The sequence below is a fragment of the Crocodylus siamensis genome, chromosome 3, assembly GCF_052110815.1.
Source record: "Crocodylus siamensis isolate JL-2025a chromosome 3, ASM5211081v1, whole genome shotgun sequence".
Classification (NCBI taxonomy): Eukaryota; Metazoa; Chordata; order Crocodylia; family Crocodylidae; genus Crocodylus; species Crocodylus siamensis.
Window position 1 is genome coordinate 106,297,745 of NC_143397.1, and position 20,958 is coordinate 106,318,702.

At 43.2% G+C, this 20,958-nt stretch overlaps 1 protein-coding gene across 2 annotated transcripts in view; it reads right to left on the reverse strand.

Annotated features, from left to right (window-relative positions):
* SLC44A1 (solute carrier family 44 member 1) overlaps nt 1–20,958 on the reverse strand; it is a 118,800-nt gene that overhangs the window by 62,619 nt on the left and 35,223 nt on the right. For both annotated transcript variants that reach the window (XM_090038921.1, XM_090038920.1), the window contains exons 3-4: nt 20,044–20,186; nt 7,259–7,395 (exon numbers count right to left, since the gene is read on the reverse strand). In XM_090038921.1, the coding sequence (XP_089895047.1) occupies nt 7,259–7,395; nt 20,044–20,186 (280 nt within the window). The remainder of the gene's footprint in view (nt 1–7,258; nt 7,396–20,043; nt 20,187–20,958) is intronic.

Below are 20,958 nucleotides of genomic sequence, written 5' to 3' on the forward strand. Positions count from 1 at the left end.
CACTTGTTTAGTTGTATAAGGTAATTAATGATAGGTTCCTAATTTTAGAAGTCTTGGTCCCTGTTTCCATAACTGAAGCATAGAGAGGCATTTTTTGGTTGCAGTAAACACATGATCCCAGATGATGGGATATAAAGAAACAAATCAAAAAGTCCAATGGCCTTTCAAAACCAGTTTAACTCTATTTGAGACCACAAGCACTAAAGGCTCGTCTTATATGGGAGAGGGTAGGAGTCTTTCCTATGCGTTTTTGACACAAACAGCTGCAAATCAACTATTCCAAATATATCTTTTTTTCCCAAAGCAGTGACATCCATCCGGCAATGATTTTTTACAATTAAATAAGCACAGAACATTCTGGTCAGGTATACCATGGTGTACTTTGTTCTGTTGCTGGCCTCTACATATTCTGGTGCATGTGGTAGGATTACGAGACTTCGTATCAAACTTGTCCTTTTTACAAGTAGACACCATTTTCGAATTACTGCCAAGCAGCCCATACTGCTATATTATTCCAAGCCATGACAAAGCCTGTTGAGTGTAGACTTGAGCTCTGCTTGGTGTGTGTCTCTCTCCTTATTAGATTTACAAGCCAGTTGCCACCCCACCCCACAGCAGTATCTGTGAGCAGTGACCTATAGATAAACTTTCCCTGAAGCAGCTTCATCTGCTGCAGTGTGATTTCAGGGTTTAAACACCAAGCTTTGACAGGTGGGAAAAATTATGATGTGGCCCTGGAATAATCAGTGGAGAAAAGAGCTTCAGTAGAGCAATGGCTGTATCCCTGGAAATATGATTAGAGCTCCTCACCACATCACAGAGACCCGAGAAAACAGTCACAACCACTTTGAAATCTGCCACTGTCTCCTCAACGGCTATCCATTAGTAGTAAGCCAATATAGTGAAGGCAACCTGACTCAGGCTGCTGTTGTGAATGTGAGCATTGATATGGAAAAGGTCTTGATGGACCAGTTCAAAGGACTTGCACTCCTGACTTGCCCCAAGAATATCAATGGAACCAACACTTCTTTTCATTGATCCTCTGCATCAAGCCTTCATGCTCTAGGGGTATTTCTGGAGAGGATCATACAACAGTATTATTAGAATCTCACCTCCAATACATAATAAAAAAGTGAGTTTGTAGCTCCTAAGACTACTATGGACTTTAACAGTGTTGACACTGCCTCATGTCAAACTGCTTCCTTGGACATTCAGATAGCAGAAAGGATCTGTTCACTTTACAGAAGGATAGTATATGTTCAGATCAATGAGGAGAAGACAGAACTGTTTAAAGGTGAGACCAGAAACTGCTTGGCAAGACCTACCTTCACTCCACACTAGACATCACCAGCACTGTAATATAAGGGAGGTGCTAAGCTCTTACTTAGAGGTTTTGGCTGGAAAGTGTTAATCTTATTATGGGATTTTCATTAGGCACTTGGGCAGGGCCACATTATGCCATGTATTTTTATCATATAATGAATTAAATCAGTATTTCTCAGTCTCCTTAGACTCAAGGCACCCCTCAGAAAAAGCCAGGCCTTAGCTTTCACCGTTTGATGTTAAACAAGAGTAGAAGAGCTATTCTCCTGCCACAAAGAATTCAGAAAAACTACAACAGGTCAGAATGTTTTTGACACCTCTAGGTTTGCCTTATGAATCATGTGTAAATATCTGCACAACTAAACATGCATTGCAACATGCCTCACAGCACCCTGGTTGAGAATCTTTAGATGACTTGCATTTTTTGCACATTCTTTTTGGAACCAGTGCTGCATTTTACCCATGCAGCGTAAACTTCTGAAACTTGATTTGTTTTTAGTAAAAATCTTTGGTCTAAGTATTAATTTAGAAATACTGCTTGCAGACCAGCACAAATTGCGTTACAGAACAAACAGGGCTAATAAACCAAAGACAACTTGCACAATTTTTTAACAGAGTCAACGAGTCATAAGAAACAATGCAAATTTTGGAACACTACCATTTAGAATACAACAACAAACCAAAAAATTCAGATTTGGTAACAGTACAAAGCCTGAGTGCACATATTTGAGCTTGGCTGCTCACAATAATGTGTAAGTATGGACTTTTGACTAGTAACTCTCCCATGTAGAATGGACAGCATTGGAAAAAAACCCTCATCTGTGGTTGAAGGGACAAAGAAGTCCCAGAACTCACTGATGTTGATGTCTCGAGAGTGTCAGACCCACTGAGCATCAGACCTGCTACTACCTGTTAAGTGGTATTCTCAGTAGGCAGCAGGACCTGCCTGGGCTGTGATAATGCTTGGGGCTGTGGTGCTGTGTGGAAATGTGACAAGAGCATGTTCTCCAGCAGTCGCATGCTTTTGCATCAGCTCAAGGAACTGCTTCTGTACATCCCTTTTCTTCTGAGCTTTGTCCTCACAGTCAATCTAGTGCTCTTCCTAGTCAGCTGCCCATCTGTTTGCTCCCTGTGCCAAAGAGCCCCTCCACCATTCCTTAGCCTTCTCAGACTGTCACAGGCAGGATGACAGGAGGCCATACACTTCTTCATTCACCTTCCTCCTCTTATTCCTCAGGTTCTGGCAGAATGCCTGGCCAGAGTGCTTTTGCCACTGGGCATTTCAAGGTCCAGGTGCAGAAGGGAATCAAGTAGTTACTGCATTTCAGTCTCCCAGGAAACAAAATAATAAAATGTTTCTTTTCTTTGGCTCTGGAATAGCATTGTCCCAGTCCCTCGCTTTTGGGAAAGCCTGAAGATCATAGGAAATAAGGGCTGGAAGGGACTTAGTAAGGTCATCTAGTAAAGCCCCTGCTCTACCCAGGACTGCCCCCAACTAAAACATCCTGGCCAAGTATCTGCCCACTCTGCTCTTGAAAATTTCCAAGGATGGAAATTCCATAATTTCTCTAAGTAGCCTGTTCCAATGCTTGGGCACCCTCAGAGTTAGAACATTCCTCCTAATTTCCAACTAAATTTCCTCTGTAGAAGCTTGGAAAAACTTGAGAGGGTCCACAAAAGAGCCATTCGTATGATTAGGACTTGCAGGACAAGACATATGAGGAGAGGCTGAGGGACTTGGGCCTCTTCAGCCTACACAAGAGAAGACTGAGAAAGGACTTGGTAGCAGCTTACCACTACATCAGGGGAGTACATCAAGAACTCAGTGAACAACTGTTCACCAGGGCACCCCTGAGGAAGACCAGGAGCAATGGATACAAACTCCTGGAAGGTCGCTTCAGGCTCAAGTCCGGGAAAAACTCCTTCATAGTTATATATTTCAAGGGTTGGAAGGGACCTATTAGATCATCGAGTCCAACCCCTTGCTCTGGACAGCAAAGAGCACTGGGGTCAAGTAACCCCAGCCAGGTGCTTGTCTAATCTCCTTTTGAACACCTCTGACATAAGCACTGCAATAAGTAAATTAGTATTTGGAGTGAAGTGCCACGCAATTCACAGAAGTTACAGAGGGGTGCCATGAGTCTATTATGGGGTACCTTATGCCTAAAAATGTTGAGAACCACTGCCTTAAGTATTAATTTAGAAATATTGCTTGCAGACAAGCACAAATCGTGTTACAAAACAAATAGAGACCTGAAGTAATTGCTCTGAACCCAAGGGATTAATAATACAGGCAGGCAGTTCATAGGCAGCCAAGCCTCTGTCAATCTCTATGCACTGACATATCTCACGTTGGAAAAGACGCTTCATGAAATGCTAAGCTAACTGAAAGCGTATGCATGGTATTGATTAAGCTGCGAATCAAAGTAACTTTATGCTGCTTTATTTCACTGTTTCACTTGTGTCTTTCATCAGGCATATTTACATCACAGTGTCATTTCTGAACCTGAATTGCTACCCCTGGCTACAACTGCAGTCAAGGGGGGCAGGCAGGTTCTGAAGCAGTCAACCAGGAGGGAAAAGGAGTAGCAAAGAGGATGAGAAAGCACAGTCCAGTTGCAAGATGACAAGTCATTCTAACATTGAAGTGACAGCTGTGTGAGAACCCAGGTCTGGCAAGCGGTCACATGGAGAGGTGGGAGTTAAATCTTGCAGAAAAAATTCTGTTTTTGCCAAAATGGTGGTATTCAAAGAGCAAACAAAGCAAAATAAATCCTAGTTCTATTTTACAAAGTATATGACATATACTGGATTGTAAGTCTACCCCGTTTCTTTAAAACCATCACACTGAACTTCCGTACAGAATCAAACTATGCACAGGCCCCTGACAACCGGATCATAAAACATGCCATAAAGCTCAATTTTCAGTTAACCTTACAAAAACATGGCCCAGAGTAGGGAGGGAGTTTTTCCTAAAACTGAATCTGAAAACATAGGGTCAGTGCATTTGCAGGCTCAATTCATAGTGTGAACAACACAGTAACACACTTTAACATACTATTGTGCACAATACTTACCAGCTGAAGTCCTCATCTGCTGTCAAATCCTCAGGGTGTGCTTCAAGCTCTTGCATGAAAAAAAGAACCTGGCCCTCCATAGAGCTTTTCTCCTGGTTTCCTGTTTCTGAGCTTTTGGTGCCATCTACCTTCAGGCTAGCCTCTCAGAAGGAAACCCTATCCAAGTGAGGACAGCTTTTGGAACACCATTAGCAGTCTTTTGTCTGTTCTTGGCTTTCTTAAGCCTGCCTGAGCTTCTTGCCTCTGTTGTGGCCTTGAATAGAATCCAAGAGTGACCTCTCAGCCATCTGCCGAATTACGCGATCATATATCTGCTTATTATGGAAGGTATTATTCATGGAAGCCTACACTGATCCCTCTCCACAGAGGGCAGGCAAGTCCAGTACCTCAGCACAGCTCCAGGCAAAAGTGCTAGGGCACAACAGCTACAATGTTGCTGGCAGCAAAATAAAAGCAAAATATATGGCTCCAGGACTGTACAACCACACATGGACTGATCCTGGCTACATGCCAACATTTTAAGAGCGCTATCTGGTTAAGACAATTTTTGAACAGTGGAGGGCACCCAGATGAACAGACTGGAAAGGTCTTGTTTAGTACAAAGCAATATGAGATAGCTGCTGAAGGACTCACAAAGTAGTGCACGACGCACCTAAGCACCACTTATTATGCAATCATTCATTTCAAAATGACCTTACTCCATTTTTTAAACAGATTACAGAATTCACACTAACTGAACAGTTAATCACGTTGGACAGGAATCACGTTGTCCCGAAACAGAGAATTTTACATGGAGTCACTCCAAATTGGAGTTAGGGTGGTCTTTTTACTGTACATTTTTCACAGCGCATTTAGATTTTAAATTTTAAAATTATAAATCCAGAAAATTCAGAGTTGTTACAACATGCCCACAATGCTCATCTTAATGAAGAAGTGGATTTTCAGCCTTATTCCACTTTATAGAATATATTCCCAGACAAAAACTAAGTTAAACAAGCTAAGTTTTAACAATGTGGGAAATTAGAAGAATTATCCTCTCAAATTATCTTTGCAGAAAAACACGTCTGACATTGTTAGTCCCCAGTTGTAATAAATTTCATCTCAAACTAGATAAAAGATTTACTTTCAAATATCCATAAAAGTTATTCTGTGTTCTATTAGCACCTCCATAACATTGAGAACACTGGAAGAAAGTTTATAGCAAGCTAAAAGGCCTAAGTGTAGCTAGCTCTGAATGCTAAACAGGTTGGTATAGTTTAAAATAGAAGTATAATGACTGGGGAAAGAATGGAACAGTGTAACCACACCTTTGGTCAGTGTTGGTCACTGATCTCACACTCTGGTTACTTAGCTTTCTGTTAATTTTCCCATAACAAAAGAGCTCTGGCTTCTACCATGTATTAAAGTTTTGTGTTATTTATCCAATATCAGGCACAAATTTACCCATCTTGGGCACAAATTACTGGCCCAATGTAGTGCAATGCAAAACAGGGTCAAAATGTACAAGTGCTCTTGACAGCTGTTTGCTGTAAGGCAAGGCTAAAGATAGTTTATCTAAACTTTAGACCAAGGTAAGTGAAGTCTATTTACTGCCAATTTAAAAAAATATTTATGTAAGATCTTTCTACATGGGGAGGCTTGACAGATCCGCTGTAATACAATACTCAGGATAACCAAGTGCAGTTGGATAAACTCGTTCAGTTGGATAAACAATTATGCTGAACATTACAGTTACCACAGTTAAGAAAGGAATTTGATTCATGACCAAAGCCACCCATGCACAGACGAGAAAAAACTAGGCTTAAATGACCAAATTGGAATATTTCAAGAGGTGTTAATAAGGAAATTCCCTTATTTGTATGCTGATCTTAACTGCACTACAGAAGTCAATATGCATTGGGTAAAGGAAATAAGACAAGTGTAGGCAAAATTAGAAAGGGCAAAATAGGAACAGAAGGTCAGAGTGTAGAGTTAATGGAAGGTTAACAGCTCATTTGCCTTCACAAAAAGGGACTCCAGGAAAGCGATTCACTGCTCTAAGCTGAAATAACATTATGAATACCAGCAGCATAGCAGAGAAGTATCACACAACAAAGTGCAGACATCTCTCCAGCACGAGGGTTAAGGAAAAAACTGCTATCCATTAGAGAGGAGGTAAATGACAGAATGACTAGAAGGCATTCAGAGAAGTGTTTACATTTTGTCTCCCCTCCTTTGTGAAGTCCCAAAGCTGGTCACTTCTCACACATTTCACTAAACTATCATGTTCCAGCATGCCTTGAGCTAACAAAACCACCACTTGCAAGAAAGAAGTACAGGTCTCAAGGGATAGGGGTGGAGCACAAAATCCAAGTCTTTCAATAGTGCAGCTGCCTTTATACTTACCTTACAGAAAAGAAAAATAAGATCCTTAAAAAAATAGGGAATTGTACTGCAGTGCTGAATGAAAACAGGATTTATTTCCTACTCCCACTGGCAGGCAGGCTCCATGCCCCAGTGAAGTTCAATAGCAGCACTGATCTCGCCAACCCAGGATGTGTGAGAACGCCTCCATGGGATAAAATTACTACAGTAAAACAGCAATTTCAAAGAGCCTTCCAGAGGGGAAGAGAAATACAAATCCCTCTGTTGAAGATCTTTTAGGCTTTACTTTCCTTAAAAAACTTTAAAAAAAATTATGGAGATAACAGGGCAAAAGCAAGCTTTAGTCTTTACAGCACTACTACACTATTCCGTTGGGATATCTCACTAGGTTTTGTCAATTTTTTAGTTCATCTAAGAAGTCATCTTTAATCTTACATTTATTAATATTAAACATATTTGGCTCAGGAAGAAACTCAGATGTGCTTTCCTCATACCATTAGTTTCTGCAAATTTCTGAACATCAGCCAGAGTTTTGAGCTCTTTCCTTGGACAAGCTGCAACGCACAGAGCAATTGACTTGATCCTCCGATGTACCAGGTCTACATTGCATGGATCCAGAAAGAACACGTACCTAGAATAGAAAAATGCTGGTAAATTTTTATTTTTGGACAGGATAGGAACCAAACAAGACTTTGTTTCTAGCCAGAGAATTCTACCAAGACAACTGCAAATAATGTTAAACAAAAATACTTCCAGATTTCCTATATTTTAGGGCATCAGGGTATAAGTATAGACAGAAACAAACTATGAGGAGTTGAATACATGTACTACCCACACATTTGTATTTAAGATAGACATAGTCTAATAACATTTTATTAGATTCCAATGCATTGGTACTGGGTCCAACCGTAAACTCCATCTGACTGGAAGGCCTGGTGGCAACGTGGACTACTTCTGGCAGGGCAGCTCTTATGAAATACCACAATGTTGCAACCTCCAGAAAGTGAGTATAGGGTACCCCAAAACCCTAGCCGCCACTGCCTTAGCTCTTCTCCAACCATGGAGTACCCATAAGGGGACATGACCCTGACAGAAACACGCTCTTGATGAGAAGTTAGGCAGTCAGCAGTTCTTATCTGATGCTCTCTGGCAGATGCTACAATCACTGAGGCACTGAATATCTGGACTCCGTCTAGCCTTTGGATTGTTTCAATGGTCCAAACGGGAAATAGTAGGTCTTGGGCAGCCTCCACTCCTCCATACTCTTGCCTAGGAGTATGCATTGAAGGTCTTGGTATGATGGTCAGAGGACTCCACACAAGCAGATTCATCAGGCATCTAACTGGACTCCTTACATATACACCATGATCCAGAGGATCGATGGTTGCCTACTAATGCATTGAAGTGGCACTTATTTATATAGCTTCAGCATCCTATGATGCCTTTTCATAGCTCTACACTAACTGGAAGATCTCCACTCTCTCCTCCAATACACAAAATGAAAAAATGCTCTAGGCTTGTATTTACTGTACAATGCCCCCCCAAAGTCTCAGAATATTTTAATGAAAATATGTAATTCAAGTCACTTGCAACAGTTTTTTGTTTTACAACGATTTTTCGCACCACTGGTCCATAATATTGAGTAGATCATTTTGGTATTTATTTTGAAGTCTAAAAACTGTTGAGCTATTTCAGGTAGGACTATCAACTGTGCAAATGCAGTATTTTAAGCCGATTCTGGTTTATAGATTTCCATAATCTCTACTGTCATTTAAAAACATCCAATGTCATGAAATCTGTTTCGTACATCAGCTTTTAGCAAGCATCTCCTCCTTTCTATATGCATCTCATCATGAAGTACTAAATTTGGATCTGGCCTAATTCATTCAAAGTGTGTAAGAATATTTAATATTTCTATTTTTTATTTTTAATTCTGATCTCAGAAAGCTCATTTAAGGTTATAATGCAGTTTGACATAGCTATACAATATTTAGTCCAGATACACATATTGCATCAGCAAAAATATTTTGTAGTTATTTAAACTGTTAAAATGCTTTTCAATCAGCGCACTATGAAAAAAAACACCACTTATACAGTGGTACTTTGTATTTGGCTCTTTTGAACTGAACTCTTTTTTTGACAAAAGCAGTCTCTTCCTATGACAGCAAGAGTGAAGGAGAACACTCAAATACCATGCTTTATACCATACACCATAAAGATAATACCTTTAAACCCACATTGTCAATACAGATGTCTGTGATGAAGGCAAGTGTCAAAGCATAAATCTATTTTTAAATAATCAGAATAGGGCTGTCTAAAAATTGCAGAATCAAACCGTTAGAAAAAAAATATTTCCTCTATGATACAGAAAGCCATGCTTATTGGTAACTATTGCTCCTGGCTACCTAAAATCTTTCTGACCACCTGCCATGAGAGTGCCTTACCCTCCTCTTTGGACACCATGTTCCATTACCCAATTTCAGTGTACAAGAGTTATTATTATTTAGTCTCAACTTCTTAGTTCTTAGCTTCAGGCCTTCCTTGTCCTACCACCTGAAACCAAATCAATCTCTGTCATCATTTATATTACCTAAAAATGTATTTATAGACTGCTCACATTCTCTGAATAGTCTCTTACCTGGTTTAACATGGACTATTTCAGTATCTTCATGTACCAATCCTTGGGCCACTGCTGTATTTGGGCTTTTTTTTTTCTCTCCCTACCCCTCCTCCTACATCAGGAGTGGGCAAAATACAGGCTGCCAATTGATTCTATCCAGCCCGCAGCACCAGAGGCCAGAGCCGGAGCCACCACCCACCCATGGGCCAGAAAGAATTAATTGGTGGGTCCGTGGGCAGCAGCTCCAGCTCCAACCTCTCTGGGCAGTGGGGGATGCTAGGCAGAGGCAGCCTGGTCTGCCTGCTCGGCACCATACAGCAGCCTGGGAGATGGAGTCCAACCCCGGGGTGCCAGGTGGGCAGGGCTGCTTCCACCCAGTGTCCCCTGACATGCCAGCAGAGGCCAAAGCCCTGCCCACTTCCCCACCCAGCACCACACAGTGGGAGAACTGAGGCCCCTGCCCTGGGTCACCCCCAGCCAGGGTCTGCACAGCTGTGGGGCAGAGGATGGGAAACTGGCCTAGAGATGGGGGCACCCTCGCCACCTCTGCAGGGCTGTGAATGCCACAGCCCAACCCCTGGCATAGCGCAGCTCTCAGTCCCATTCCTGCCTGCTGTTGTCAGTCAAGCTGGGCAGCTTGTGGTGGTTGGGGTTACACAGAGGTAAGATACTACAGCCCAGGGTGGGCTCATGCTCCCACTGCTGCTCTGGCACCAGACCCAGCCTGGCTGCAGTAGAGTGACCACATTTCCAAACTGGAAGGAGGGACCATATGCTCTTCTCCCCTTTCCCCTGGTTTCACTCCATCCCCAACCCCAAGCAGCCCCATGTGCAGGCTGGAACTCTGCCAGCCTGCAAAGGGAAACCCAGTGTTTTCCATTGTTTTATGCAATGAATGAAAAACGTGGATCCCTGCACGATACTGGAAAATCTGGGACAAATGCTGTCCTGGAGTCATTCAGCACAGGACCAGGACTCTATCTTTAAACTTAGGACTGTCGCCTAATTAGGGATGGGTGGCAGCCCAGGCGCAGATGAGCTCCCTGCAGCGTGTGCATGCACAGCCCTCGGCTCACCAAAACTCATTAAGTGGCCCTCCAGCCCAAATAATTGCCTAGCCTGCCCTACATCCATCTAATACCATGCACATCAGATTTACACGTACATTAGGGGCTGTGATGCAAGCACAAAAAAGCTGGAAAGCATGAAGCTGGCACTCTTGCCTGCAGCTGTTTGGGTAACTAATGTAAGTGCAACAAAGCACGAATGCTCCGTTTGTCCTAACAAAAACAAAACATACACTATTTCACACTGGTGACTTGTTTAATATTAAAGATATCAACAACAAGAAAACGATTAGAATAATATATTCAATGCTGATCCTAATGGGACACTAGTCTTGCTTTTTACTCTTCTGGTAAGAAAACAACTTGCAGCTCACCTATAGATGCTGTTCTAGGGCCCCTGACATTAATATGAATTACACAATTAGGATCTGAGGAATTTTATGCACTTGCCCCCGCTCCTCTCTCCCCCACCCAGATCAGGATCCAAGGAATTTTATGCCCAATTGTGTGACTTGTGGGTTGTGGAACTGGAGGATTGGGAGGTTCCCTGATCCAGAACCCAAAGCTGCCCCCTGCAGGGGCCAGCTATTTTCCCCCAACACTGGGACCTGCTACCTACCCAGTCTCCATGATCAGCTGATAATTGTGATTGGACAGAGGGCAGCCCCAGCCCAGGAACCTGTACCATGTTCAATTTATGGCATGATACAAACCAGCCACAAAGATGTTTCAAAAATGGAACATTTCACCATGCCATGAACTGGTTGAATGTATGGCATGTTATCATTTATCATACAAAAAAAGGACCCTATGCCAGGACCCTAGGAGTACTGACATAAGCATAGATCCGGGTTTTCCATTTCCCACCAGAAAAATGAAGAAAAATGTGGATTTTTCATTTTAACAGAGAAACATGAGGATTTTGCTCTTCTGAAAGGGCTCTCTGCAGGCTGGCAGAGTTTCAGGCTGCAAAGGTCTGGGAGGAGGACCGTTAGGTAGGGGGCACCATCTGCATGTACATGTACATGGCTGCCAGACAACTTAGAGAACAGCTCCCACATGAAAGTCGGGGGGTGGGCTGAGGCCAAGAGAGACAGAGAAAAGAAAGGAGTTGGGCAGGTCTGGAGTTGCTGCCCAGCTGGGTGGTGCACGGTGCTTGGGGCTGGAATGTGCAGCTGCAGGGAGTGGGAGGGGGCCAGGGGCAGCTCCCCACCACTGCGCACACTCCTGGGAGGACATGGGGGACCTGTGCCCCCCAGATGTGTGCAGGGCAGGGGCAGGCTGCCTGCTGTAGACTCGGGCTCCCTGCCCTGCTGCCCTCCACCGGGGCCTCTGCAGGCCAGCGGTTAGGACCTGGTGTGGCAGGGCAGACTAGGGCTGGCTGGAGAAGCTCCTTGCTGCTGCAAGCTCCATGCCGCCCTGGTGCCACAAACTTCTGCCTAGCTGGCACCAGCAGGGGGTTGTGACCCTCAATGCTGCAGGGTGGGCAGAAGTCTCAGCATGCCAGGGTGAGGCTCACAGCAGCAAGGAGCTTCCCTGCCCAGCACCACTCTGCCCTGCTGTGCCAGGTCCCGCCTGCTGGGCTATAGATGTCCCCGGAGAGGGCAGCAGGGTGGGGACCCTGAGCCCACAGCAGGCAGCCCACCCCATGCACAGATCTGGGAGGCATGGGTCCCCCATACCTCCTGGGAGTGCACATAGCAGCAGAGAGCCACCTACCCCCACAGCTTAACCCTGCACCAGGCCACCCAGACCCACCCCCACCACAAATAAATATGAATATTCTAAATTAGTGGTTCCCTACCTTTTCAGACTCAAGTTACCCCTCATTAAGCCTGAGACACCCCTCAGTGGACTCAAGACAACCCTCAGAAAATACCAGCTCTTACTTTTCACTCATTTTTGACTACAGAAAAACAACTGAGCAATTCTTTTGTTGCAAAGAATTGAGAAGGAACACAACAGGTCAGAATGCTTTTAAAATTATGAATTCCTATTTGAATTCTCTGCATTTCTCTTGAGAATCATGTTTGTTCCCCAATAGTGCTATAGCACAGTGTAGCACCACTGAAAGGATCTTAAGGCACCCTAGGCTGAGAATCATTGATCTAATTAAATCCATTACCATACTGCAAAGTTCAGTGTTTCTAACAGGAAAACTTCAATAACACCTCCAAAACAAAGCTTGGAGCTACAGAACAAGCAATTTCAAAGTCAAAGTCAAAAGTCTGAGATACTGAGAACTTGTTACGAAGCATTTAATATCCTTCACTTCCCGCCAACATCAGCATTCCAACTCTTGCCAAATACCTCGCAGGATCTAAATCCTTGGATAAAAAAGCTGACACTCAAAAAACCGTTCACTAAAGCACAGTTCGATCTGCTGCCCAGAGTTTCTGAGGCCAGGGTCTCTTGGACTTCTCTAGGCATCCTATATAAAGTTTGCTGCCCCAGGAGCTGGTAAGATCTTTTCAATCTTCCTCTAAAAAGGAAAACGGATACAGCCAAATTGTTTCACTTTACCCTTGCAACCAGTTTTCCAGTGTCCAAGAACATTTTTGACTTAGAAAAGGAAAAACTAGCATAAGTCAACCAACTTACTCATCTGCATTTGTCCTTACAACTCTGAGTAGCTGTATTAATGGGCCACATCCTCTCTGCACTGAACAGCAGAGCTTTCCAGAGACTTTTTCAGGGAAGACTGTTTTTGGTTTTTTTGCTTCATATGTGGAGATTATGGACTAGTTGGGAGGAATGGGCTTTTTAATGGCAGAGTGAAGTCATTTAATTGGGCCCATTACCTTTTCCTGTAAGAAAAAGCAAGTAGAATCAGATGGACTGTTCCAAGTAAGAGGAATTGCCCTTCTCTCTCATGTAGGTGCCCATTTTTAAAAACTGGCTGTTTTAAAAGTGTGAAGCTTATGGCTTTTCCCTTTCTTTTTGACTATCTCACCTGAAAAGTGGATGGAGAGCAGAAATTACTGCACCAAATACCAGTAACCTGGAGTCATCATAATATTAGTTTGTCAGGCAGAAAGTAACTTAAGTTACAATTAAAAACATCATTTTATCTTCCTGTAGCAAAACTACACCACAGCAAAAGGAAACTATTTAAATACTTGCTAGAAGAATGTTAAATATTGATCTGCGTCATTCTTATTGTTATTTAGATATATATGTTCTACCCTTCCCCGAAAAGCTCAGCTGCCTATACTTTAGGCCAAACAACATACTAGGTTTGTTAAACTAGAAGATCTGTATTTGTTGTTTTAAATGACAAATTAGAAAAAAATATCAACATCTGATGCATTAAACGCTAAGTGGAGAATTACTTATTCAGGCAAAACATTTGGATATATCCAGTTTCTGACTGGACATAGTGACTATCCAAAAATTTTGGTTCTTCTTCCATTTTAACCTTATTCGTACATCTACACCTTAAAATTCAGAAAAAAAAACCATGCATTTCTACAGTAAAGGTAACTGGTAAACCACACATCTTGTGGCATATTTATTTCCAAACACATTTAAAACCCAATACAGGAACTGAAACCATAAATGGACAGGGGGGCTTTTTCCAATTTCTATTAGTTTTTAAGTTTCCATTTACTGTAATGTTAACTTATGTTTTAGTTTCCCTTTTTCCAAAACAAATAATCTAGAACTCTTAGGGAAATACAGTTCAAAATTAACTGTCACATGAGCAATGGAATAAGGAGAGACTGTCAACATTTACACTTGACTTTACTGCCTCTACTCTTGGCTTACTGAGTTAATGGTCAGTAAACTTATCCACACCCGCCAGTAACAATGAAAAAAAATCTACACAAGCGGAAAGAAATAAAGGAACTGTTTTGTATCCTAGGTATCTTTTACTCCCTCTGTTTTAAAAAGCCCAAACAATGAACCGTCAGCAGTACAGCACAGTGTTACCATATACAAGTCTGCCTTGGCTTGGCGAATCTTGTGTGACCTTGAGGTCACTGATTTAATTGATTTCTGTCATCCCTTAAGGCATCTATATACATTCAAATGAGCATTTAAAACTTGTTTACAGTGATCAGGCATTTTATGGCAATAATGGAGAAGGGAATTAAATGATCACCCCACCTACACCAATTACAGACAGGATCCATAAGACTTAGCCCTTGTGTTTTCTCTGCCAGTATGCTGTAAATTTTGTTTTTTCCTTCCTACCTACAATCAGCAAGTCTTTGCTTCCATGTGATCGTGAACATGTACTAGTCTAGTGTTTGAAAGACAGATGTCTAATACTTCTCTGCATTCTATGCCTCCGGGAATTTTAGTAACACTGCAAGGGGACTTCATTCAAGCAGCAAGTTGTTACAGAACAAATACAAGGGGTCACAGAGCCACAGGCAGAGACACTCGAGAGGCAGGTGGTGGGTGACTCTGTGGAACATCCTGGGGCAAGCTGCAGTTCAGAGAGGTGGACCAGAGGTCCCGGGTGGGGGGGAGAGAGCTGTGACCAAGGGGAGGTTGATGCCAGGGGATTTTCATAGAGGAGAGAGGGGGGAGAATAAACCCCTCCCTGGGGGCCATGGCAGGCTGGCATCTGGCCATGCTGGAGAGCAGCATGGTAGAGCTAGCCCTGCTCTCTGGAGCACTGAGCACAGCACAGCACAGCACAGCCTCAAGTGAATGGGGATAGAAGGGGTTTAATTTTGCCACCCTCCCATCCCATTGGCACAGAGCTAGCCCAGGGCACAGCCAGCTGAGCATGCAGCTGCGGGAGTAGCTTCTGCCTGGCAGCCCCTTCTAGCCACTGGACAGAAGGGTCCGGACTGGCCCTGGCACCCACGATGTGGGCTTGCCCCCTCAGCCCCAAGCCCTATTACCTACAGACACAGAGCTGGGCATGCCCCGCTCACTATTCCCCTACCCGGCAGCAATAGCACAGCCCCATATACCGGGTGCCAGTTGTGGGGTGCTACCCCTATGGCTTCCCCACTGCTGCTGCTGTCAGGGGGGGCCTGCCCTGGTCATACTGGCAAGTGTTGCCTGCACTGCTGAATTGTAGTTGGCTGCCAGGTGGGCAGACAGCAGCAGCAAAGCTGTAGGGGTAGCGCCTCACACTTGGTACATGGAGCTGTACTGTGCACATGGCTTCCCTGCCACCACTGCCTGAGATGAGGACAGACGCTGTCTGGGCATGGCCCCTTAAGGTGAAAGGGGCAGGGAGGGGGTTTATTTCTCTCTCCGCCCCATTCCCAGCGGGAAACTGCAGCCGAGGTCTGCCAGCCCTAGCCGCCAGCCCAGATCTTGTCTGGGTTTCTTGGGGAGGGAAGGGAAATAAACCCCACCTGTGGCCCCCCCAGTGAGAGAGGGGATGGAGGGAGGAATATACCCACTTCGCTTTAAGGGACCATGCCGGGCCAGTGTCTGTCCAATGTCCCAGGTGGTAGAAGTGGGGAAACTGTACGTGCAGCACAGCTCTGTGTACCAGGCATGGGGCACTACCACTACAGCTTCCCCACCACCATCTACCCACCCAGCAGCTGAGCAGAATTTGGCAATGCCTTCAGCACCTACCAGTATGGCAAGGGCACCCCCAAACAGCAACAAGGAAGCCACAGGTGTAGTGCCCTGAGCCTGGCACCTACTACATGGGATTGTGCTGCACTGCCACCAGGCAGGGGAACAGTTAGCACAGTGCGCCAGCTCTGTGCCCAAGGGACACAGGTAATAGCACTGGAGCTAAGAAGGTGAGCCTGTGCTGTGTGCGCCACTGCAAGGGCTGGGGCAGGTAGAAGGAGCCGCTGGGCAGAAATTTTCCTTTATGGAACTTTGCCCCTGGGCCCCTCCTCCCCTTAATCAGGTCTTTGCTCCTGGGCTGCCCCAAGCGAAACCCGGCCCCAGTGGCTGGGAAGGTGCAGCAGAATTGCCCACTGGCTGGGAGGGAGGCTCTGGGGGTCCCAGGCCATACTGAGCCATGGGCGGGGGAGGGGGGTGGAGGAAAAGTCAGACCGACCCTGGCTGGGGTCCCTGCAGGCCAGGGTGGGGGGTTAAATCCCTCCCCCATCATATTCAGGCTGCTGGGGCCTGGCCACAGCCCCCTCAGTTCAGCTTCCCTCCAGCCTGAAGGAAAGGGAGGCCTAGCTCTAGCGACCCCAGCTTTTAGCCTGCACACTGCAGGCATGTGCCTGCATTTCCGGAATCAAAACTGAATGTCTACTTACTTGCAAATCAGTTCAATCCACGTAGGTTAGACTAACCTGCAAAGACTGAATCAACTCAGGCTCTGGCTTTTTGAATGTCTGTCCCTAGCCTAAATTGCCTCTCAATGCTGTTTTTCTTCAACACATCCAAAGTCATGTTGCACAATGAACAAAACAATTTACCACTACCAGCATGCAGGATTCCTACTGGGAACTGCCTTACACGATCCCAAGCTGAAATGTAGTTAGCTTTCTGGGGTTTCTTTTCACTCATCTTCAGACTACAGCATCGCTGAACCACTGCATCTGGCTTCTTAAAAGACAGTGTCAAAACACTTTCTCTTTCCTTGACTGGTGCCTTCACTGAGTCTAGGTCACTAGCTCAGCCTCTCAGTCACTCTCTCTCAAACCATATGCTCTGTGGCTGCAGGGATTGCCATGCTTTCTTTGTGTTCCAGTAAGCTTTTATTTTGGGGGGGGGGGGGGCAAAAATCATAAAACAGCGATTTAAGTAGGTTCCTAAGTTAGGATGTTCTTGGAGCTTCTGGACAATATGCCTGGCGATTTGATGGGGTTGTTTGTGTAGTTTTGAGAACAGATTGAGAATTAGATTAGTTAAACAGTTGTATAAGATAGTTTAGAGATAAATGTTCCTGCCTTGAATATGGGGGTTGGACTGGATGTCCTCCTGGGGTCCCTTCCAGCCCTACTTTCTTATGATTTTCTATGAACTTTTCTGTTATAGAGCTGTAGGAGGGGACAAAATTACCGCAGTCAGAGGCAGCAGAACAGAAATAACTTCAGAGAGTTCAAGATTTAGAAGTTCAGAGCTTTGAGCTAGAAAGGAGAGAGACTCCACAAGAATTATTGATGGAGTGGTTAAGAAAAGCTTATTCTCTTTTGTCTATCTATAAAAGTTGTAGCATGTAGTCCCATGTACAGTACCTCAGATACCGCAGGAGCTCCATCTGCTAGAGACAGCTGCTGAGCAGATGGAGTCCTTTTTGAAACAATTTCAAGACATAACAAAAAACAAGGATGAAAATCACTCACTAATGGATAGGAATGTCCTCTACCTCAGTCTGGTATCCTGGACAGTACCAGATGCTTCTGAGAAGTGTGCCAGAAACTGCATTATGAATCAGGTATAGAATAAACTATCCGTACAAAGAGTTTAAGACCAGCCAGACGGAGGTGATCTTATGTCTTAAAAGAGCAAGGGGGCAACCATTTTGGCAGAAGTACCACATCCTCCTTAACTGCCACTCCAAACCTCTTCCACTGCCTGGTTTGCATTCTGCTCCCTGTTGCTATGCTGCCTGATCTCTTCCCAATCAGTTGTGTGCCACCCTGCGCTACCTGCAGTACACGTGGTTGGCCACCCTTCTCTTAAAACATGAAGCTTCCTATTTCTTAACACTCATTATGTAAATTGGATGACTTCCATTAACCACAGAAATGTCTAATCTTTTTTGGAATCTTATTGTTGAGGCCACGAGTCAAATCTCTTGTTCCTTATGTTAATTTCATGCATCTTAAGATGTATTACATTATAGTTTGCTGCCTTTCAACATCCCCTTGTTGTTGCATTCTGTGAAAGGGTAAATACATTTGAATACTCTTTCATTTGACATCTGACAATAGTCAGACATGAGGACAAGGCATTCTGGGATTTATAATAAACCGCTAGTGATTACACAGTTACTGAGCAAAGTCCAATTCAGATGCGTTGTGTTCTTGCCTGCTTTTAAAGAAATATACTGTGGTAATGTTATGCTAAGGGATACTGAAAGAAAAAGTAGTACCATAAGTATGTAAAACAGTCAAGTCTGAAATATAATACTCAACACAAAAAGCTGTAACATCTGCAGGTGAACTATTAAATAGGACACTGCTTGTGAAATGAGTAGCACCTTATCAAGTGGAAAGCACGAGATTATCCCATAAAATTTATTACCAGGCCTATAAACTGTTTCAAATTGACATAGATTTCCTGAAAATTAATCTCAGTCCTGGATACTAAACCCTCTCCTTACACCCTGTTGCCCTGCCCCTGGTCAAGATCTCTAAGGTTTACAGAATAACTCTAAAAATGATTTGTTCCTTTCCGAACTATTCAAATAGTTGTATTTTTTCCTCTTTCTCTCCAGCAGAAATAGGAGTTAACAATACTGGTACATTCAATAATGTAGTACTGTTCAGTTCTCTAGATAAAACTTTGTTATACAAAGAATGTGAAAGATACCCTGTCCCAATAAATAAATGGTTTTATTTTCCACAGGATTAATCACCACTTGTTTCACAAACCTCAAACAAGGTCTGGAAGTTTCAGATTGCCATCAGTAAATTGTGTCCTTGTCACTGGGTTTTATTCAACTGAGTCAGATTTTCCCTACTCCTTACATAATTCATTCAAAATTAAGGAGGTCAAAAAAAGACTGTTACCATCTCAAATTACCCAGATCCTCTGTCAAGTCATTTTCCAAAAGAACATATACATATGGTTTCTGACAATCTGCAGACAAAAGCAAACAAGAGATTCTTTTCCTGAAGTTAACAAAAAAGTTTTAGTTATTTCACTACTTTTGCTACAGTCTGTTATTTTAGATATCATTATCTGTAACCTCCAACAGCGTAGCAGTGTTGATTTACAAGTTAGTAGATATTTTGCTTTCCAAAACTAGCTGAATTGTTCAGATGAGTTTTAAGCAGAGCTGCAGAAAATGAAGTTCAGAACCAAAAAACAAGCCACGCTCCACCCTGTTCACCATCTTTAACTGGCCAAAAGCAGTATTCACCTCACCTTAAAACCAGTACCTGATGTCTGCTTTCATAAAGTGTCTCTCTTTCCTGCAGCGTGGAAGTCTCAACCAAGCCAAAGTACTTTTCAAGACCATTTTATACTCAAAAAAGAGTAAAAAAGGAATTATACTCTCACCTTTCAGCTTTTGCCCTTGAAAATTGCTTCCCCTAGGTTTGCCTGACTGCCCAAAAATAAGTTTCTAAACATGGCCTAATTTTTTAAAGGGTCATCCCAACTCACTTTAGTCAACAGCAGTTGCTGAATTATCCACATTTGAGAAAAAAAGCCACTACTATTTACACATAGCTGAACACATTACATTAGACTTCCACATTTGTAGATTTTGTTCCATCAGTCAAATGCCAATGATCAATTACACCAAACAGTTTAACATAGTGCACATTCATTTGTGCAGACTATTGTAAGAGAAAGTTTTTGTTTACTGCACAAGAGACAACTAGGTAAGGATGAGCTTGGAAAGAAGTTAAAACAATTAAATTACAAAAGTCAAATTCAGAATGTTTGTTTTATAGAATTACTGTAATCTACTTCCAATTAAAACCAGTCTGTGCTTTTTCCAAGCAACAAAAAGATGGAACCAAATACTTACTTCTTTTGTGTCAGGTCTAAACCACTGTTTATTATTCCATCCACTTTTACATTTTTCTGTCCACAGATATTTCCATAACTGTCATATCCTGAAACCAATCTTGCAGCTGCTCCAGTGGCTATTGAGAAGCCACAAATGAACCCCTGGAAGGGAAGAACACGAATTAACAATGCATTTCTTAAATGTTGTCACAAATGACAGACCAGCTGATGCATCACTGGCAATCCCTCACAGTGAAGGATGATTGTCTTCCATAATTGCTTTATCTGTGGGTCCAAAGGTGGCTAACAAGGCTGATCCAGCATCAACAGACTGTTGCAACTCAGGCATGTTTCCATATGGGGTGGGTCTCTCTAAATTCTTGATTCAGTCTGAGACATGCTGTTTCTGTTGCTCCCACTTGTCCACTTCCTGTTGTTGTCATAAGATTTCAAAAGTACTAAGATCCTTGCAGCAGACTCTTCTTGCTTCATTTTACAAAATTCCCTCCATTTAAAAGTGAAATGTCTAAGCCAGTCCAGAAAAACTATCACATGGCTATAAGTTTAACACACATACAAACTGAGATGACAATTCAGATTTTCCAAATATATTTGTTACTCAAGAGGACCAGAGCATACCAAATGCTTCGTAAAATCAGCATAAAACTAAATTCTTCAGAGTATTATTATTAATAACAGATTATTAACAGAAAGACATAAAGAAGAAACAAATGTAGTACAAATGATCACGTTTAGTATGTGCCACAGTAATGTTCAAGGCGTTTTGTTTATTTGAAGAGTTGTTTTTTCGTTTAGTCCACTAAGAATTGTGAGGATACAACAGGGGTGGCAAGGCCTTTTTTAAAATAAGAGCCTTTTAAAGAAAGTACTCCACGTAGAAGAGGATACACCGCGTCAGACTGACATTTCAAAC